The sequence below is a fragment of the Manduca sexta genome, chromosome 3 (genome assembly GCF_014839805.1).
Source record: "Manduca sexta isolate Smith_Timp_Sample1 chromosome 3, JHU_Msex_v1.0, whole genome shotgun sequence".
Taxonomy (NCBI): domain Eukaryota; kingdom Metazoa; phylum Arthropoda; class Insecta; order Lepidoptera; family Sphingidae; genus Manduca; species Manduca sexta.
The window spans coordinates 1,876,261-1,899,795 of record NC_051117.1 but is presented as its reverse complement, the minus strand read 5'-3'; the positions used below and the strand labels follow the sequence as shown (position 1 = coordinate 1,899,795).

Genomic DNA, 23,535 nt, shown 5'->3' with positions numbered 1-23,535 from the left:
AGGGTCATTCATACCTTTATTTACAGTATTAATGCGAACGGTAATTATTAATAAACAATAGACACGTAACTTCGTTAATCAGAGGTAAATCGTATAGTGAAAATGGGGGTACAGAAGAAATATTTTAACCAATTTTTATCTGTCACGTTCCAACAAAACACTGAAATCATATTTTACAATCGATATCTATAATCATTTAAAAAGCGACTGGGAACGACGCAACAATGGCGTTTGAGAGCAGTAAGGAGGGTAAAACCCTCTCAACCTTCTTATTGGTAACTCGCGTATTTATAGTATTCTACATGTCATCTGAATACAAAATGGTGGCAGATATATTTACCGAGCGTATTCTCGGGCAAAGACCTATGTTAAGTTTGAGTTAAGATTTCTTTTTGCATATTTATCGCATTAACTAATATACGGTATTTTTGTTTTCATGTTCACTCGTCCAAATATATGTTATATATATTTTAATACATATAGTACGTGTGTCAGTTGCTTTTTAGACTTGACATTGGCGGAATGGTCGTAGGAAGTACAAACGATACAGCCAATCACAACAAATTAGAATAGGATAAAGTTAGTCATACTATGAACAATTTATATGAATCAGCACTCGAAAAGAAACAATTCCATCCATGTTATAATAGAATTAGTGGCTTCTCCCTTCTCATCATAGATCATAGGACAGAATATATGGCTAAAAATAAGTACCATACCTGCACTTCTGCCTACCGTTTCGGGGTTAAAGGCGTGATTTGTGTTCTGTTTCTTACAAAATTTGTATATATAAACACTTAATAGTGTATGCTTTAAAGTGTAGATACAGGACCTATAACATTTAATTGTCAGTAAATAGGTTCCCAATGCGCATGTCAAGAAATTTTTAAAGTACGGATCTCGTGGTCAAGTGTGAAATGTTTTCATGTCCGTCATTACACTTCCCGCGGTTTCGCTGGCAGCTGTCAAAATTCGCGCGCTTTCCGTAGAATATTATTTTTCGGCTGCCATTTTTAAATCAGTTATTTTGAATTTAATAATATTATTTTATCGGTTATTTAGCCTATTAATCATGAAAGAAAATATATAATAAGCCCATTATGATGAAATTGAGGGATCTTTATATTTAATAAATATGATTTGAATATAAATTAACTAATCACTATGATTTTGTAAAATAAATTTCGTTTTAGTAATATTTAAAATGGCCGCTGAAAAACTGTTATGGATGACCACAGTGCTTCTCAGACTCTGGCTTGGTGCTACGGACCTCTGCTATGCACAGTAAGTAAAAAAACATAATTAAGTTTTTTTTTTAATAATCTAAGCACCACCAATAGTTTCAACGTTTTATATTTCTTATTTTTTACTTTGTTACGTCTTATGAACTACTAGAAAATTTTAAGTTGAAGGAAGGTTGCATATCAGTAGGAGTATGCTAGTAAAACTTAAGCTCTCTTGTCACGATATGGGCCTAAAATACTATTAAGAGTGAAGTGTGGGTAAATAATTGAAAACAATGTATTTAAACTAATTGTTGATTTATCTATATAAGTTTTTAAAGATGTATACTCGAGATTTAGGGGATATCTCTGAAAACTGCTCCGATTTTCGATAATATTTTACTCACAGAGCAGGACAGGTACAGATAGAGGTAGAGATAGTCTGTTTTTTACTTAAAATGAAGTGTTCCCTTTACATTTTGGCATCATAATATGCAACATTTACTTGACAATAATGCAATGCCCAGTATACTGTCGAGTTGTTTGCCGAAGTTTATTGTCCTTTACGACCAGATGGTACTCGGTAGAAGTGTGTTAACATCATGTATTTATAATGAATCCCTTGACCCAATATCATATACGGTAACAAATATACTACAAAGAGGTTTTATTGTAATCGTTTGAAACTTCATTAAGTTCTACAGTATATTTTTTGTCCTACACATTATAAATTCCGTCTCAAGTAGTGGCGTAGTTAGTTGTACTACGGTTCGACTGCAGTGCTGAGCTTTCGGGTTCTATACCGTGTCGGGCAGTGATATTGAGTTTTTCTACTCAGTAATCAGTAACACACCGGAGTCTCAAATTTGTGCCAGATATGGCGATACGCTCGCTATCATATCATGGAACGGAATACATACGGCAGAAAGTGGGTACATCAGATACGTCTCTTCATAAACTTCAGGAGATAAAGGACGTGTGTATATACATTATAATTTTGTAAAGATGTTTGTTATAAGGACTCAAATAATTTGCTATTTGACTTCGGACGAAAATCGTCTCAAAGAAAATCAGTTCCAACCGTGCGCTGCTTGCAAACTTCTATTTAAAACTGCATGAATAAAGCTTTCTTGTTTAACAGCAACTTCTCATTTGCAGAATAATTAAGCTTGCAAACTCGTTTAAAAACATTGCAACAAAGTTAGGTATGACACGTTTGCGTGGGATAGTTAGAAACAAATTGTAATGTAAGATTTTACATAAATTACGAAAGGGAAGCCGGCAGGAATCGGGTTATATGGACCCAGCGCCAGTGCTCCATTTATCATTAGGTATAGTAGGGTTATTTTTATTTTCATGAATTCTAGGTTATTGTTAAAAAAATGGTACCTCTGTCTACCCAAGCAATGCAGTTTGAGTATGTGTTATATCACTATAGCGATATATGAAGATATATGGCTTCTGATCTTGACCAGGTCCACACTCCTGACGTTTCAAGACCTACTCCCCGACGACCCTCGACTGTACGACAAGATGCGACCGCCCAAGATCAACGATCAGCCGACAACAGTTAACTTCCACGTCACTGTCATGGGTTTGGATTCCATCGATGAGAACTCCATGGTAAGCAATTGTATTTTTTTTTCAAATGGATCAACTTAAGTTTTATTTATTTATCGATTAACCATTTAAGCAACATCACTATTGTGTTTCACAGAAGTTGTTGTGAATGGGGGGGCTACGCTATATGATACGTCTGTCCCCTACCCCTAAGCAATTGTAGATTGTAGTGCAATGTATTAGTGTTCAATAAATAGACCTAGATTGTTTTTATTTTTTACGGTGAGGCATAGTACTCACGATAAGGTGCTGCCCAGACGGTGTCAACTTGTTGCGCAACTACTTGAAGTAACTGTCAATCGAGTAATAAATAAAATAAAATACTTTATCACGTAGGCGGAAAAAGCTGCACTTTGATACGTCAAAACCATTTATAATTTACTAGTTGACGCGACAGACGTTGTCCCGTCTTAACTATGAATTTGCAGCGCGCATTCTGTCAATCGTTGACAGTTATTTCAAACAATTGACAGTTATATAAAATTAATATTTTCGTTAAGTTTTCTTAATTTTTTCTAATTTTCCGCGCAGTTTTTTGAATTTTTTCTTTCATAAGAACTTTCTTCTGATAATAACAAAAAAATAGTGAAATCGGTCCAGCCGTTCACGCGTGATGGCGTAACCAAGGGAAATAGGGATTCATTTTAATATATATAGATAATAATTGCATCGTTCGTAATCCTCTGGAGATGCAGTAATCTTTATATTATTTAAATGCGCTACCTATTCCTATCTTTGGCATCGTGGAGCACAACATAAAGTTTTGTGCTTAGCGTGGAGCATATTTGGTCCGACTATCGGATGGGATCACGATTTCTCGGACGTTTGAGTTTGCCAGGGCAAAGCTAAATTCTCTTATGTTCATCCTTTCGGGGGATATTTGTTATTTCTGCTCAGTATCATCCCGGAGTCTTGAATTTGTGCCCGATATGATGATAGGATAGGGGGCGTCCCTATCACATCATGGGACGGAACGCAGTTGGCGAAAAGTGGGTGCTCTAATTGCGCCTCTGCATACCTCTTCGGGGATAAATGCGTGATGTGTGTGTGTTCGTGCTTTCGCGCTATATCTATATCTCCGGACTGATACTGAGTAGAAAACTGCAAATAGGTATTACTACGCTCGATCTATTCGAACCCAGGACTTCAGAGCGGTGTCGGATAGTCTAAATACAAATACTAATTATACGCCACGAGGCAGAATACAAATTTTAAAATACCTTATACTGCATGTTATAAAGAATATATTATAGAATGTGGTTATAAAACATTGGGAAAAGTGCACATACTGGAGCCCTCTGTGCCTCGGGGACCCGCCATTGCTTCCGTTTGATTCTGACCGGTTTATTTTACCCTTGGGTACTTTCAATGTCGATATGAGGTTATTCTCACGGTATTTTGAATACATTAGGGTTCAAATGTAGCGATTTTAGTATTTAAGTGGTAGAAAATAGAGTTTTAAAAGTACTTATTTTGACTATCTTTATATTTAGATTTTCGCTGTGTTTGCTTCCTCATGTCAGTTTTCAGGATTTTATGTACTTTGGTTTATAAGGACACCTTATTTTTGCTCAACGATTCCTTAGTTACCGTTGCTTGAGTTTTAAACTTATCATTTTCATATTTATTTTTTACTTACCCAACCATCATGTAAAAATAGATTTTTAAACAGATTATATGCATTTGCATATTTTAGAAATTTTAGCCGGTTTTTGCATATAATGCCTATAATCATGGGATGGTGTATATTGTCATTATATTAGAATATGTTATTGATTTTGGGTAAAATAACGAACAATAATTGAAATAATATTATGTTTTACTGTTACTGTCAACAATTATGAAAAGTTTTAAACTGATAATTAACCCAGGATTTGAAATTGTGCGCAAACAACACGGACCATAAGGGTCAGCTTAAGGTGGTAGCTCAAGGTCCATTTTCATACATTTTGTTTCGGCTTTAATCTGGGTAACTAAACAAGTATTGGCAAGTAAAGAATTTAAATTCACGTCTAGTTAGTGATTAGTTCTCGCAGTTGAAGAAAAATGTAAAAATAATTAATAATCATGGATATTTCTGCCTTTAAAATTTCGTCATATTAAATTTTAAAGGCCGAAATATCCATGATTATTAATTATTTACATTTTTCTTCAACTGCGAGAACTAATCACTAACTAGACGTGAATTTAAATTCTTTACTTGCCAATACTTGTTTAGTTAACCAGATTAAAGCCGAAACAAAATGTATGAAAATGGACCTTGAGCTACCACCTTAACACCCGAATTTATGAAAACAGAAAATCCAATATAACTTTGTTCGTTCCGGAGATCGAACCCAAGATATCAGCGCGGTAATCTACCGCGTACGTAATACTTATTACCTACATATAACTAGGCCTACAAAATATTTATTATTTGTTATGTTTACGCGAATGTTAAACATTAAAATTAAAATATTTTTCGGATTTTATCACGGTTTTTATATTTTAATTTTCTCCGGACTTTCGAAGACAATATATTTAGTCTTATTATGAATATTAAGAAAAAAAAAAATTTTGTATGAAGATTCTAACATTAATTATTATGTTGGTACGTAAAAAGTGTATGCTGATATTAAGTAAAAGTATAGTAATTAGTTCCCTTTAATAATTCAATTGCTCATTGCTAAAGTTTTTATGCATATTTTGGTATAAGTTGTACATATATAATCCGGTACCTATCTATAAAATAAAAATACTATTTTCTACAGACTTATGCCGCCGATATTTTCTTCGCTCAAACATGGAAGGACTTTCGTCTAAGATTGCCTGAAAATATGACTTCGGAGTACAGGTAAATTACTCTATCATATATGAACGTTGAGAGTTGTGGACTTCAAGTGGTTAAGACTAACTAAAATGATTCCAAGAAAAAATAACACCGTCAATATACTATCTATTTTAAAGAAAATTATTTACATTAAGTATCATTTGCTTCTAATATAGATCTAAATTTTCTTCCTTTGAGCCCATGACTCGTATTCAGCGAGTTTTACCAAAGCACATTGCGTATTGATTTTCGTCTGGATTAGGAAGTCATTTCATTTGGACACAATGCTTGCGGTTGAAATTACAATCAACGGTTATGATGCGGTCGTGTTCGCTGCATCTTAATTGTTGTTTGAAATGGTGCAGGAGAGTCATGTTAACTTTATAGAACAAGACATATTCAAAGATTATTCATTACTAACTTTTGCTCATGTTTTCACCCGCATGAAAGATTTTCTCGGATAAAAAGTAGCCTACGACCCAATCAGGGTCTATTTCCATAACCAATTTCATCGAAATCCTTTTGATAATTTAGAGATTATAACAACCAGACAGATGCGACGGGGTATTCTGTTTTGTAATATATGAGTAATTTTTGTAAGACATCGTGCAGCCGCTGTCTTGTTGCCGAGAGACACTACAGGAAACAGGAACTACTGCAACTATCAATTGATAGTAGTGCAGTGTTTCGAGGTAACGAGTAGTTGGTCTGATTGATGTCACAGTCGGTACCGGCCTAAACTAATCCGAGACTGCAAATCTTTACAAGGCCTTTTACTCGATTGCCGAACGGTAATTTTGTTTTCTCCGTGCCCCTTCGAACCAGACCTTGGGCAGTCACAGTAAGGCTGCCATTGTCTTTCTAATACTATTCAGAATTCAGAAATAGAAGTATTCTTAACCTTGTATATTGTTCTCTCCCTAGGTTACTGGAAGTCGACTGGTTAAAACATATGTGGCGACCGGATTCCTTCTTCAAGAACGCCAAATCCGTAACCTTCCAAACAATGACGATCCCGAATCACTACGTGTGGCTGTATAAGGACAAAACCATACTGTACATGGTGAAGCTGACCCTCAAACTGTCCTGCGCTATGAACTTCCTCATCTACCCTCACGATACACAAGAATGCAAGTTGCAAATGGAGAGCTGTAAGTTGTTTTGTATTTAATACTACTGGTATATTTTATTTTGGTTCCGCTCTGAGAAACGTCGAAGATGTTTTTTGAAATATTAAATATTAGATATTGGTTGCAAGTCCGAACGCGCGAATGACCTTTTTGCAAAATGTCCTACAGTAAATTTTTCCGAAATAAAATTAGCCTATAATAATAAGCCTATTTTAATCCAAGACTTGGTTAATGTAGCAATTTTTATGCAAATCTGTTCAGCGGTTTTTGTGTTTATTTCTTCCCAATCCATATTAGTGATATAAATTATTTAATATGTCAATATTTCTTTTTCTCGCAAGCTTATCGAATTCGGTTTGTGCTTAATTGTTTATTTAAATCTTTTCTTTCTATTGAAGCTTTCTCTGTGACAAATTTAATCGAAATCAGTTTAGTGGTTTAGCCGGAAAGCGTAACGGACGGATTATTTTCGCGTTTATAATAGGTATTACTTAGAGATTGTTTCACAATGTTCTTGTAAATGTTGTTAGTTAAGGTATAACACAGTTAGGGCCTGAGACACAAGATCTAAGTAAATGTTCCACTTTATAAATAAACCAAATACAAAAGTCGCACCCTAATCTCTACTCCCAAATAATGGTAATGACATGAGTATTACCTACATTAGCTGTTTAATACGATTTAAACTAGAAGTTAGAGAAATAGGACCTCAATGCGAATACCAACCAATAGCAACTCTTTTGTTTACCATTTATTTAAGATCTCGACTTTTATATTTGCTCGACCTATATTATATTCGATGAAGAATAGGCGCTTAGTAAGGATTTGGATCAAACCATTTTTTAAAATATTCTCAAAAGTTCATTGCCCATACCAGTAATAAGTAGTAAAATTCGGGGAAGCCTGAGAGCGTTGAAGGGCCCTCTGAGGGCTCGTTACGTATTCATTGTGGTGTGAACGGCTCTCAAGCGCCGTCGCCACACTTTAATTGTATCACACTAGCCTTTACGTGAGGGTTTGTCAGAAATAAGTATTTCTTAAAATAAATGTTCGTAATGAAAAGCTCAAGAAAACATCTTGAGAAAACCTACATACCTGAGAAGTTCTCTATAGGAATTGAGGGTGTGTGAAGTGTATTAATCCGCACTAGGCCAGCGTTGTGGATTAAGGTCCGATCTCTCTCAGTAGTGGAGCTGGCCCCTGCCCAGCAGTGGGACAGTATATTTATGAAACGGGGCTGATATCTATAAAAAGTTTTTAACACAATGTATTATCTCGTTTTTTGTCTTATTACATTCGTTCTATCAAACAATATATTATAGAATGAATTCCTGACAAACAAAAAAAAATGTGAGAAAATGTTGTAACATTATTTCGCAAAAACCTTTTCGTTACATACATTTATTTCGAAATATAATATAATAATAATATCAGCCCTGTATTATATACTTGCCCACTGCTGAGCACGGGCCTCCTCTACTACTGAGAGGGATTAGGCTTTAGTCCACCACGCTATTTCGACAAATACTCAGATATTCAAATCACTTCGGTTTTTTTGTGGCGTTGGCAAGTTTAAAATAATAAAATAAAATATAAATTGTTTTTTTTTTTTTGTAAAGCTAAGTTTATTCTAGCAAGTTCTCCCAACAATACATTGCATAAGAAATTCCAGATGTGTTTACATTAATGGCAATATTTCAATAATTATCAATTTACATGCGACACGCCTCAAGTCTTGCATGTTTTAAAATTTACAAAAGTCAACTTGTCGTGATTTAATAAATCTCTTAAAGAGTAAATTTCTTAAGTTTAGGCAACTCATTGAAAACCAGCGCTGCAGTATTACATAGGTGGTATAGTATATAGCTGAATGGGAGGCCCATTGTTGGCGCAATAATTGTTTATGTTATGTAGGATTTTGTGTTTTTATTTTTTATCTTTGTTCCAACAATAAACTACTTTCTTTCTTTTTCTTTCAAGTTTCTCGCATAAATTAAGTGATAAGTGTTGAAATTATACACGGATATCAAACAAACGAACTGTTTTATTATGCGAACAAAAAACAACGGAAAGCTTTTTAAATTTAAATTCTAAACAGCCATTACCAATGAGTAAAAACTATAAACTATATTCACATGACAAAGGCAACAAAATATTATGCCACAAACATTATGTTTAACATTCTTTCAACAATAATGACCAATGGATTTAAGAAGTAGATATCTTTGTAATCAAATTAATACTTTCAGAATGTAATTTTTGAACTAAAATATGTGAATAATTGTAGGTAATGACCAATATTCTGCTAAATAGTTAACTATTAATTTACTTAGAAAACTAAATTAAATTTCCAAGACCTTATTGGACTTTAATAAATATTTCTTTGATCTTTTTTATTCCCGCTTTTTGTTTGTAAATGTTAAGACAATTTGATATTTTCAAAAACACTATAAAATAGGTTGCTTAATGTCGTCAACCTTTATCTAGGGCATCAGCATAATTATTGCAAGTACGAAGGTGTTCATCGTTAATTATCAGCTTTCCCTCGGGATTGCATCGAACTTTACGTGTTCGCTATCAATTAATACTGCAAAATATTTTTGTATGCAGGGCACAACAATTTTTTTTATCGACTGCACTAAAAAGCGGCTTCACTGCAACTGATTGTGAAACCCAAAATATAAATATATCCGTCACGGTTGGTACAGTTATGTCGGCCAGCCAAATTGCTTCTTCACGCTCCGCTTGAATAACCCTGAATTGCGAGAAGGGTGATACTAAATAATAGCACTAGATCTTTTGGACTCGAAATTCAGCTCACAGAATACTTTTTATTGATTTTATTTGTTTATTAAACACAAAACAGGTTACAATCATGAATGCATCATATTATGACATGAAAAATAATTCTTGGACTATATTTATAACCCAAAACAGGTGCTCTAGAAAGTAAAAGTTACATATAGCAAGTATATATAAAACCACAGTTTGAGTAAAGTAAGAAAGAAAAATATTTCCTTAAGAAATTGATTGTAAATATAATTGGTAAAATAAGTGGCGAAGGGTTCGCATAAACCGACTCCTGTTACCTTTATGTAAAATCTAGTTATCATTGAAACGATTTACAGACAACATTCATGCATAATTAGTACTTATATGTGTTGTGGAGTTCCCTTTTGGAAAATTCCACCTTTCGCCATTTTAAAATGGGCTTTTCGGCGTTAAAATCTGAATCTGCCAAAGGTTGTCGATCAATTTTTATCATACTATGTAAATTGAAAAGAAAACTGTGATTTATTTTTTTATATTTAGTGTACCTTAAACATTCCGAGAGCAGCAGCTGTCTTAACTTATAGGTGTTAGCAATGTAATTGCAACGAAATGTGTAGTTTTGCATTTGAACAGCGTTAGTAAAAATTCACGACAAATCATCAAATAAATAATTGATTCCGATTTTGAAAATTATCATTATGCACACACAGACTGACGCCTTTTCACCCTGAAGGTGTAGGCAGAGGCATAACTGGTCCACTCACTTTTCGCCATCTGTATTTCATCCTATCATGTCGTAGGGGGCGAGCATGTCACCATATCCGGCACAATAGACTTCAAATATTACTATATTACTTTGCGCAACCCAGGGATCGAACCCAAGACGAGCACTGCAGTCGAACCCTCACACAACTGCGCCACCGACGCAGTTATGGTAACATAATAGTAACCACGAACCGCTTTGACATTCAAGCGCACTCAACCCCTAATCCTACTCCGTAAGCGCTCTTCAAAGCAAAGTCCACGAGAGTTAGGCGATACAGAAATTGATGGCTTAAGTGGGGAGTAAAATGTGTGCCAAGAGTGCTCAAACCACTCGACATCTGGCAAGTCAGCGAGATTTTATCGCACGGGTCCGGGCGTGGATGCTATAAATAGACCAATCTATCGCCTTATGTCAAGAGGTTATGAATTTTCATCAGGTCTATTTTTACCTGGGGTAATTTTAGTATACTCTTGGAGGTTAATTAGGTTTTTATTCAGCAGTTGTAGTACAACAGTGGCGAAGGGTCCATATAACTTCATTTCTAGTGACATTCCTTTATGTAGAATTTATGTTGAATCTAATTATAATTGGTACGATATGGAAAGCGCATTCATGTAAATTAGTACCTACATATTGTACTGCGTTCCCTTTCCTGAAATTTCACCATTCACCACAGCAATACAATTCAAATGAAAACGGTCAATTACTTTGTAAATTTCATCACATCTCGCATTTAAGGCCTTCGTCTTCTCAGTCAGTGGTCACTTGCTTTTAAAATTAAAATGCCGTCACGAAGGGGAAGTAGAGATAGAGTGGTGAAGACGAAATATTTATATGTATTTTACTCGTAGATATTGCGAACTTATGACTTATAAGTGAGTCACAATATATCGAATCGAAATTTAGTTATTATAAAAAAATTAGTACCCTTTGAATGTACAAAATTAAATGCAGATAATGAATCAATAGAACAACACAAAACACGGATTTAGATGCAGCTCCAATCTTCAAATATTGATTCATGAAATAAACACCTATCAATAAACCTTTCGATCAGTCCTTCGAGTGATCAACGTTTTGTTCCTTTCCTTATATCAAATAACTGAAGAATGAAAGAGATATAACGCTTATAATGTATATAGATGTAACTTCCTTATGTCGTCTCTTTTTCAAAAACATTTTATAATAAAGTAATTTCTTGACGATTCAAAAGACCTGATGTTTAAAGGCCCTAAGTACCTATACGTTTATTTTCCATTCCAGTGTCCCACACGACAGATGACCTGGTTTTTCAGTGGGATCCTGACGTGCCCCTGGTAGTGGATGAGAACATCGAACTGCCACAACTGGAACTGGTTCAGAACAGGACTGCTGATTGCACTCAGGTTTACTCCACTGGTATGTTGTTTTTTGTTCGTTTGCTTTTTGATTTTATTCTCCCATTGTTGGCACAATATCATATATATATTTTATAACATAAATATATTATAACCCTGTTATTTTTTGTTTTGTTCCAACAATAAAAACCTTTCTTTCATTCTTCTTCTTTTCATAGTTTATTTATTAGTAAGCTATGAAAAGAAGAAGAAAGAAAGAATGGTTTCCTTCAGTTCTTATACATATAAGGTATAAAGGTGGACTTAACGCTATCGGTATACTCAATAATTGCTGAACATAACACGCATTGTGAGGAGATTCTTCGGAGAAAGAATTAGAATTTCTAATAAAAAAAACTTAGAATCTCTAAACGCCGGTTGTTCAGGTCTTGAGCTTTGTCATCGGAGGTTGATTAATTTTTTTATATTCTTGCATTGTTTTTTATAAATATATGTAAAAAAGAGCTTTAAAAAATAAGAGGAATACGAGAAAGCATTACTAGGGAATAATAATACCTTAGCCTAGATTTACGCTGTAATTTCGTTTTCTTCCTTTGATATTTATTACGGAATACATTATTGAGGAAGACCATTATTACATTATATGCTGGTATCAATAAGAAAGCTATCGATATATACCTATATTCGGTTCATATTATTACTATCAGCTTTCTACGACTATTTGTGTTATGGGATTTTGAAGCTACTTCCTCGTGTTTTCATTGCCTAAGTTTAAGAAGAAGTTTAAAAGAATCCTTAACCCATCCGACATAATTTCGCAACATTAAGAATCGAGATATAGCTCCTAATAAATTTACGAAGATTAAACTCTTTACCGAGATTAAAGAAGGCTAGCGGATAACTATAATCCGTCTGAAGACGACATCGCTGTAAACAGATCAAACTATACGACCGACCTAGATGGATAAGAAGTTTGGATCAAGGTTAAGATCTTCATGTTTGCAGGAGGTACATTCGTTCGTTTGGTCGACAAAATTCATAAAAAAATCTATATAAAAATTAAAACGTCAATATTATTAGATCCTTAATGCCAGTTTGCCTGCCTCAGTGGCATAATTGTATTAGGTATGGTATGGCTGCAGTACTGAGGTCTTGGGTTCGATAAATTTCGATTAGATTCCCAGGTCGGGCAAAGTGATATTGGATCTTTCTGCTCAGTATCAGCCAGAGTCTAGAATTTGGGCTAGCTATGGCGATAGGCTCGCCCCCTGTCACATCATGGGACGGAATACGCTCGGCGAAAATTGGGTGCATCAGATAAGCTTCTGCCTACCCCTACGGGTTTATAAGGCGTGAATGTATCCGTAATAAAACAAAGAATGCTGATCACGTAATTACTTAAAAATACTGTAATTATTTTTGATTCTATACATTTAAATACTACTAAAAACTTGGACCGAAATCAAGCAGATCAAGACCGTGCGGGAAGGATTCACTATAGATGCCCTCTTCCCTATCTAGGAAACATAGAACCTGAATTAATAACAAATACTTCATTTCAAGCTGCTCAAGGATTATTTCTAGTGTTTTCTATACTAACAAACAAGTTTTTCAGACGTCATAAACGACGACCCAAAAAGGAATCTTTCATTTCGATACAACAATTACAAGGCAGGCGTTAAACAACTTTTCTTAATACTTAATCCAACTACATTTAGGGGAATAACAGCTAAGAAGTCAATGTAGAACACTTGTTTTACTTTTATAGGAACCTTTTTGAAAGGTATTCCGTGAAGGTGGTAGTTCGACGTCGCTTCCATCAAAGTAAATTGAATATTTTCACAAGGCTCTTTTTTTATTGACATTAAAATCCCTCATAGTTATATAAAAGTAAGACAATTTAACAATTTCTCCAAATTAAATGGCAATTTAGCAAGTAGGATAGTACGAAATCCCCGCTTCCATGTATATTGTATATACAAATTAGAGAAGACCTTTCACTGGATACCGATTTTTAACAGTGGTATGCATTATTTGATCGTACGGATTTCAGCACAGGCGATAGTTCCATATAATTCGTTTCTTGGTGGCTTCCCGTTCGTAATTTATGTAAAATCAAATTATAATTGGTATCTATACGTTGTTTTTTTTATTGCTTTGAATGATGAGACGAGCTGCCGGTCACCTAATGGTAAGCGATACGACCACCTATAAACAGTAGAAACATCATCCGACATCTTGAATTACAAAGTGTTTGCGGTGGCGTCATGTGACGGGTCGGCCGCTTCCCTACAATATGGTTGAGGAGGCCGATAGCTGGCACATGCGTCATACTCGTGAACGGGTGCTGCTTGTGTGGACTGTTTTGCCCTTTCGCTTGGTACTACTTATTGCTAGGAGCATTATAAGTATTATATTTCATGATTACTGACAGGATTGTGCACTCGTATGGAAATTACTTTTATTACCTATTTTATGAGCATATAAATGAACTGCTCTAAACAGCAATAAAAAAAAATGTAATTTTTCTCTTTTCTGTGTTTCATGTTCCCTTAGTTTATACCTTAAACTGATTTTGAAAAGAGCAAAACCAGAGTTTCTTGCCCGTTTTTCTCTGATGAGAACTGCTTTCCGAACTGGTGGTAGAGTTAATATTGACAGAATCTAAATATTGTATAACATTTTACAGGTTCAAATAAATTATTTCATTTCATTGTTTGGTATTCCACTGCGCTCACCATCGTAAGACATGAGATGTTAAGTCTTATTATGTCCAGTAGTTACACTGGCTACAATGTCCTTCAAACCGAAACACAACAGTAACTACACACAGCCGCTTGGCGGCAGTAATAAACATTGCGTTGGTATCTACCCAGGTGGACTCTCACATTAGTGAGACCTACCACCAGTGTGTCGGGTTTCCTTTCAGTAATTTCACCCTTCGCCACGGGTTCTGTCATGATTCACGTTTTTTATGATTATGTAATTATTTATTTATTTTATATTCCAGGTAATTTCACATGCTTGGAAGTGATCTTCAAGTTGAAACGGCGTCTTGGCTACCACCTCTTCAACACTTACATACCAACCTGCCTTATCGTCATTATGTCTGTGAGTATTACTATCTATCTATACTCTATATCTATCTCTACTATTATATTAAGCTAAAGAGTTTGTTTGTCTGAACGCGATAAACTCAAAGACTACCCAACAGATTTCGATAGAATTTGGTATAGAAATAATTTGAGACTCTGGTAAGGACATAGGTTATTTTCTATGCTGGGAAAATATAAAGCGGGCCTTTTGTCCCCGAAAAACTTTTTAACGCTGGCGGGGCCGCGAATAAAAACCTGAAATTGATAAACAATTCTCTATTACATTAAAATAGAAAATTGCTCAGCAAGTTTAGCTATTTCCTTATTCATAATAGTGTAGTGTTTATCAAAATTAGAAATTAAAGGAATAACTTAATTTTGCCGTGAAGAGAAAATTAAAATGTCAATAATATTCGGCCTATTGTTATCATTTAGCATGGCCTACTAGAGTTTACCCATCACATTAGCATACTAACAAAGATGTACTGCAACCTTCAAATCTCTCTTCATTATTAGAGTTCCGAATTTGAGAGCTAATACAATTCTTTGCCTTATAAATGTTAGTTTGCATAAATCATAAAAAAAATATTGGGGCAATGAAAAGGTTCATGATAAGGTACCTTAATCCTCGCATTTCGGTCGCGGGGGATTTTCTGATAGCAACGGTGATATTGGACAATAGACGCTTGATAATATGACGACGATGATTGTTTATAGCAAATTTTGATGTTACACTTATAAAAGTTAAATTTAAAACAGTGGATTAGTGGTCTACAATCACAATTCGCATTTTAACGTATCGGCCAAGTCCGAATATCATCGATTAAGAATAGATATTACTTCGTCAAAAAACGATAAACCTTCCAGAAAACAAAAGAGGGGGAGACAACCTCCTTCTACCTGGAGGACCAGTATGACCAATATTTTAAAACAAAATAATATACCCGAATCGACAACCTAAGACAGAATAGCTTGGTACATACATATTGGAAAAGCCAAACCCTATATAAATTGGGAATGAGCAAAGAAGAAGAAGAACAATAGATCTTGTATCCATCCGCGATGGCGTAATTACGTTATGAAATAAAATAATTTATTTTAACTTGTAAAATGTTGTACATTATTTAGATTCCGTCAATATTAACTCTACCACAAGTTCGGAAAGCAGTTCTCACCAGAGAAGAACGGACAAGAAGCTCTTGAGTTGCTCTTTCAAACTCAGTTAATAACTATAGGCTACTTTATATCCCGGGAATATATTTATACCGGAATACATTTTAGGCAGGCCCCCTACGAGATGGACCGACGATCTGGTGAGGGTTGCCAGAGTCCGATGGATAAAGGCGACCCAGAACCGGTCCCTAACGCGCTCAATGGGGGAGACCTATGTCCAGCAGTGGACGATTCAAGGGCTGAAATGATGATGATGATGTTGACATTTTCACTCGGGCGAAGCTGCAGGCAAATGCTAGTAATTAAGATGTAGATAACTAAGCAAATTTTTGAGAACCATAAACCTATTTTTTTTTCAGTGGGTATCGTTCTGGATCAAGCCAGATGCCGCCCCCGCCCGAGTGACGCTCGGAGTGACGTCGCTCCTCACACTGTCCACGCAACACGCAAAGTCGCAGGCGCAGCTCCCTCCTGTGTCGTATCTGAAAGCCGTTGATGCTTTTATGTCTGTTTGTACTGTGTAAGTATCGATAGTCTTAGTTTTTTTCATAGGTTAAATAAAATGTTACCTTTTTATAATGATAGGAAAGCAATTCAGATCAGATTTAGTTACCTGATGTTAAGCGCCGTGATTACTTATAAACAGTAGCTCATCATCCAGAGCTTCATATTATATACTCCTGCATGGCAACGAACTTAGCTGCATTGAAATAGTCTTAAGAAGTTCAGACTCTAGATATTGAGTAATTGAACTAGCAACTTTCCTTTGAGCTGTGCAAAAATAGTACTTAAACAATGATGTTTGTTAACAAAAATATGGTTAAACCCTGGTAAACATAGAAAATTTCCCGATCTACATCTTCCAGCAATCAAAATGAGCCCATAGGGTCTAGAATTAAAAAATATTTTTGTCATCTTAAAAAACAAAACTTTACCATCAATTATTCTACATTCATCTAGTACTACTACAAAAACATAATTTATCGGAACGGCAACACCATACTTTTAATCAGAAATACATTGACACGCGCGATATTTGCACTAAACTACAAAAGGATAAAAAAAAACATAAAACTAAATTTTACTGAAAATATTTGTTATTCATGGATGATTTTGAGCCCAATGTTAGCAAGGGTAAAGACAAATATGTGCTTTCATTTAGTAACGAAATGTCAAAATTACTCTTTATAAATTCGATTACAGGTTCGTGTTTATGGCCCTGATGGAATACTGCTTGGTGAATATAGTTCTTGGTGACGGTGCTGGCAAACCAAAGGTAAGACCCGGAATATCTATTTTCACTTCAAGTAATATTATTCCTATAGATACTGTTTAGCAAATCATTATTTTTAAGATTTTAAAACTCCAAAAGTTGCTAAAGTATCAATGATGATTTTTAGATGATAAATGAACAATCTGGACATTTACTTAACGGGATTCTTAAGAGCAGTAGGCGTCGGATTAAGGGGGCTTATAAAGAACAGGCTCAAGCTTCCTACAAGTTGAAAAAAACATTCGTTGTCATTCCCACAGGAGGCAGCGGAAGCAGCCAAGGCCCGCATGCGAGCGATCAATATAGACCGGTTCTCGCGCGTGTTCTTCCCGTTCCTGTTCTCAGTGCTCAACGCCACCTACTGGCTTCAGTTCGCGCAGTACATCTGACTGCATTAATGTGGTTTTGTTGCTTTATCCTTCAGTTACATCTTCAATAGCTGCAAAATACTGTCAGGCGTGTCATTCAATGGTATATTTATGTTTCTATTCTACTTCTGTTTCAATTTCGCGATAAATTACGTATCTAACGTATCTTCGTAAGCTCAGTTAATTAGTCCGCAAACGCTGTCATGTTGATGATACATACAATACTAATATATTATTGACGGATGTTTTAACATCTTAAGTTCAGCAACTGTCAGAACCTACATATCACAGTTGGTTATCAGCAATATGTTGACGTTGTCCGTGTGTGTGATGCCAATATAAATGCGGTTGCAAAGATTTGCAATTCAGACATAGATGGGAAGCAATATGCTTTTGTTTTGAGAATAATTAACAACCTCTAATGGGCTGGCTGTGAAAGTAAAGACAATGGGCTCAGATCCCACTTCGAAAGAATTAAGGACATTACTTCTTAGAGAAACCTCATTTAAAGATGACGCGAAGTGAAACTAAAGGAGTAAATCAGAAACACTAATTATACAGTTACGTTTAAAATTATCGTCATCTATTGAAGGCATTCTGTATGTTTTCTGTTACTATTTTATTTAGATTAACCCGTTCTGGTATTAAGTACCCTTCATTTAAAAAAAATATTTATTTTGATAAATTTTAGATCATCGATTTCTTATTGGTTTATTTCGCAAAATTTCAGAAAAAGATTTTTTTTATGACTTTTCACTAATAAAGTGTACGTATATTAAAATAATTGGCATAACTTCTATTTTTTTCCGATTTCCTTCCACCATCACAAGTTTTGCCATTATTTAAATGTTCATCCATTGTATTCTTTGTTTCTAAGCATCGTCAAAATACCTATTTTTCAAAAATAAAAGAATCTTGTGACCATCATTGTTAACCAAAATGCCATTGTTCACTTTGTTGGCATTCTCTTTAATTTTTGGACTTTTGTCCATTACTTCACATTCAATATCCTATATTAGTAAAATAACTATATTATAACTGCGTCGTTCTTTTAGATAGTATATAGTCATGTGTGAACTATCGCTGTCACCTGAACGCTAAAGGACGCCTTCGGCATCTAAAACTTCGGGAGATCGACTACTCGCACTGTCGTCCACTTCGGAGTCACTGTAGTCGATAGCAACCCCCCCTGCAAATGTCAATTTAACCTTAGAATATGGTTCCCACTCTCAATAAAGTTTATTGTGTTTACTCTTGAATTTTAATTATTACATAATATTTTAATATGAAAATCTGTCTAGTCGTTGCGCTCTTTTTAGTGGAAACATTTTAGTGGAAAAGGTCAAATTATGTGCCTAATTAGGGTGTACTTGAAGTCTTCTCCATTAAACAGGCAACGATATCCCGAAAGGAGCCGTCGATAGTTCACACCAGAAATTTATGAAAGTACAAAGATCTGCAATTCAAGCACGGTTGGGCAGCAATAAGCCATTTTTTAAATAATTAATATCGTCTAATGGCCTGTCTGTGAAAGATCGGAGGTTCAAACCCTACTTTTAAACATTAAAATACAGTTTGTCAGGAGCAAGACTGGAGTTAATAGCATTTGGGAGTGAAATGTTGGGAGTTATTTCAATGCCGTTTAGGTTAAAAGCGTACAACGTAATTAGATAATGTGTGAAAATGACAACGCGCACTCTCGACGACTTTATACCGCGCATATAAAAAAAAAACACATTTCTCCCAAACTCGTTTACCGCACATTTTATTTAGTTCATCGGCGCGTACAAAAAGGTCATATGCACAGGATTTTAAATCGTTTATAATGTTTGAGTACGGTAATTGTCTTTAATCTTTATGGTAGTAGAGTTTAATGTGTAATGGTGTTACAAATAGTTATAATTTTCAAAGACTCGTTTAATATGAGGCATAGTGATTGTCTGATATGGATAACTCAAGACGTCACGAAGAGTAACAGGCGTGGGTACTTAAAAGAAATATTGGAATTCATGCTTGAATTGCAGAACTGTGTACGAAGCTATATCTGAACAAGACTTTGACATATTCAAGGCTGAGAAATTTGGTAGAGCACATTTCGGATGAGCGACGGTAAAATATAAATGAGCTCTGAATTATCATTGACGTATATTCTATAGACACGAACGTCTATATAAACTATTTGCTCAAAATCCGATCTAAAATGGCAACCAAAACGTTACTGTTATAACCTATTTATTCACTTGAAAAACAAATAATTTTACTTATTTGACTAACATTTTTTATTCACATCCAGGTTTACACTTAGACTTGAGTTCTTATGTTATGAGCGCCATTCTGTACATAACCACACCCTGTAAATGTTGAAATCATACTAAAGTCAGGTGTACGGATTGCAGTACAGTTGAGTCGAACACAATGAGTGTACGGAACTCCAGATCTAGTACGATCATACGACATATATATCGATATCTACTATTAAGACGATTTAGGTTTCACGATTTTTCTTTTAACAGTAATTATTGTAAAAATGAAAGTGAACAAATGTCAATCACATGAGTAGCTAGTTATTTAAATAATTAACATTCATAGATGATCACTTCAGTTATTTTAATTGTGTATAAATTCTACTAGAATTAAAGTCTAGCCAACCGTGGAAGTCAGCCATGAGAATCGGTTATTGTTTAAATCTTATATAAGATTTCATTTGATATGCCAAAAAAATACACGTAGAGCAATGTTATGTTTTTTTATTCATAAATTTTCAAGATTATTAAAATATTCTTTTCGTATCTCTTCTATATTTAAAACAAATTAAAATATTCATTCCGTAACGTAAGTAATTTGCAAATTATATGGATACTCTAGGTACCTAGTTGCCCATTATTCATGGTATTTTCATAAGTATATTTATAAATTAAGTAAGTTAAATCCTTATATGACTTTTGTAAGCCATTGAAAAATATAGTTGCCTCAGTGTTGACGGCGATTCTTACTGAAAGTGCAACTTATGCACATTGCAACTGGACTCATTTTTCTGTAACATTGTATGCTGTTTTGGAAACTTGTTGCGTCAACGTAAATTAGTGTTTCTATTACTTATGCACATTGCCACTGGACTAATTTTTCTGTAACATTGTATCCAGTTTCGGAAACTTGTTGCGTCAACATAAATTCGAGTTTCTATTAAATGCCAAATAGAGGTCGCTAAATCTTTGTATCATCAGTCTTGAATGTGTTAAGTTGTATAAGTACAAATAAGTATATTCTAAATAAGCTATTTTAAATTAGTATATGTGATAAGTTTCTCCTATACGAATTTTCGTCTGGGTAGATATCACCGCATTATCTATTTCTGCCATCAAGCACCAGTATAAACTACAGTATTCTGGTTTGAAGGACATTGCAGTTTTATGACTAAACATATGAGACTTAACATTTTATGTCTTAGGATGACGAGAGCAGTGCAGTGCCACGCAGTACTTTGTCATTCAAAGTTCTGTGTGCTGTTACTGTTTATGTCGGTATCATTACCTACAGACGAGTATGCTCGTCTCGTCATTCAACCGCAATGCTTTGAATTTGAGTGCACTGCAGTTGCCAAGGATGAAGTTTTTCAAAAGGTAATTTGATGCAAAAAAAGCCCTAGTTAACATATCGTGACCAATTCAACAGAAAAAACCTAAAATAAATGTAAATAAACCTAAAAGAGATGCCGGTAATATAATATTCCGTAACGATACCGGAGATACGACTATTTTATAAGGGATTTAATGGAGCGTAAATAAAACATGTCCGATTCGATTTTTATTTTGTTTTTTTTTTTTAAATGACTGCTGCTGATAGCCTGACGCGAGTCGGCTTATTCAACTGCACCGGTCTTCCGGGTGAACGCTGTAGGCGCTCCAGATGACAGATCCAAAAAAGGGAAGCGCGTTTAGGGCGGGCCTCGCACGTTTTATTGACAAATAAAGGTATACACACATGAAACATTAGTTGAAATCGGGTTGCATAGCTGTGCCACTGGTGCACTGCTTTCTGAGCAGAGTTGTTATTGGACATGGCAGTCGTGTTATCAGACGAATAGCTCATTCGTCTTACCATGCATATAATATAAAAGTGTTAAGATTTATTTATGTTGGATCAAATAAATATTTTGTTTTGAATATCTTGTTTAATTTACAAACGTCAGAAACCCGTTGCGTTGTCCGGCTGGTCATTTGCAAATGTGTGTTATATAATCAATTGTTATGTAATCTCTTATAAGACCTTAGGTTTGGCATTTCTTGTTTGATAACATTTTTTTTTTTGTTTTGAACAAGAACAAAGTATGTTACAGTTACCACTTACAATTTATATGCTCAGTTATAAAATGGACATATAAAGATATGTAGTAGGTATATTGAACACTAAGTGCAACACTAACACTACGAAATAAGTGCTTATTCAAACTATCTATGTTTGGATCATGTTAGTAGGTACAAGACAGCAAGTAAACAAAGTATTTATTATCCTAATAATATTACCTGGGTGGTGTAGTCGTATTACGGTACGATTTCATTGCTTAGGTCTCGGGTTCGATCCCCGGGTCGGAAAAAGTGGTATTGGGTTTTTCTACTATCAGCCCGGAGTCTGGAATTCGTGCCCGATATGGCGATAGTCTCGCCTCCTATCACATACATTACGGGACGAAATACACACGACGGGAACTATGTGCACTAATTGCGCCTCTGCCTTCCTCTTTGGGGATAAAAGGCGTGAATATGTACATATTACTGAGAGTGAGTATTATGTATCTGTATTGCAACCTCAAATTAAAAAGTTTTCAAGAAGGGTTAGGTTGGTTAGGGCGCAATTAGTGCACTCACATTTCGTCTAGCTTTTTTTAATCCCACGATGCTATAAGGGGTATATCACCATATCAGGCACAATTTCTACACTACAACAAATGCAAATGGTTATTATTGGTGGTAGGTTTCTCATATGCGGGAGTTCGCCTGGGTAGGTACCACCGCAATGTCTATTTCTGCCGCCAAGCAGCTCACTGTTGTATTCCGGTTTGAAGGATATTGTAGCCTGTATAAATACTGGACATAATAAGACTTAACATCTCATGTCTCAGGATAGCGAGCGCATTGGAATACCAAACAATTCTTTGTAATTCAAGGTTGGATAGTGTTTGTTTCGTTCATGGGCGGTCTTGTCGCTTACCATCAAGCGAACCGTAAGCTCGTCTTGTCATACAAAGCAATATTTTTATATTTTTTTTTTAATTGTAATACTAACCCAGTTGCTCCGGTTCACAGGCTGAGTACGCTGCCTGCTACACAATTAATGATGCGCTCATATTGTTTTACGAACGGATTAAGATGATATAAACGCAAGCGCAGTGACAAGGCGAACTAGTTGAAACGCAATTTTTTGTAGCCTTGCAAACATCCATTCGCCAATCAACTTACATAATTAGATGCTTTTTTCATCCGCATTAATTTGACTTTATTTACGGACTGTCTACTTTTGTATTGTAAACGTACTAATAGGGGTGAAATTGAAAGGAGTTTAAAATACTCCGTTAATTTTGTAATGAATTACTTTAGAATTTATTTATTTTAAACCTTATTTACAATGATTTATAGAGATGGATTTAATGTCAGGGCCCATTCTATTTTCGGAGGATATAGAGATAAGATGATAATGTGGTGGTGTTTGGATATATTTTATATCCGCCCGGATAGCGACCGCCGTACACAAGGTGTTAAAATCCGTCACAGTGGCCCATAAGTGTGTCGCGTTCCGGGATCAGCCGACATTCTCTTGGACCTAATTCCAATTACCATCAGATGCAATAGGTTTACTTTGCCGTCCACATATAAAAAAATGTATGCTTTTAAGTATATTATTTCAACGACATTGTTAAAACCTTTAGGGAGCCTGTTCCCTATATTATTGTACTCTTTGGTCGCTTGTTTTCT

The 23,535-nt window shown here is 35.1% G+C and overlaps 1 protein-coding gene across 1 annotated transcript; it reads left to right on the top strand.

Moving 5' to 3' along the window:
• Positions 1 to 1,037: 1,037 nt before the first annotated feature.
• LOC115442287 (glycine receptor subunit alpha-2) lies at positions 1,038 to 19,718 on the top strand. The gene is made up of 9 exons (XM_030167294.2): positions 1,038 to 1,284; positions 2,699 to 2,846; positions 5,594 to 5,676; positions 6,577 to 6,803; positions 11,584 to 11,718; positions 14,668 to 14,768; positions 16,285 to 16,445; positions 17,129 to 17,201; positions 17,459 to 19,718. The coding sequence occupies exons 1-9, from the start codon at positions 1,205 to 1,207 to the stop codon at positions 17,585 to 17,587; spliced, it is 1,137 nt and encodes a 378-aa protein (XP_030023154.2). The 5' UTR covers positions 1,038 to 1,204; the 3' UTR covers positions 17,588 to 19,718.
• Positions 19,719 to 23,535: the final 3,817 nt, after the last annotated feature.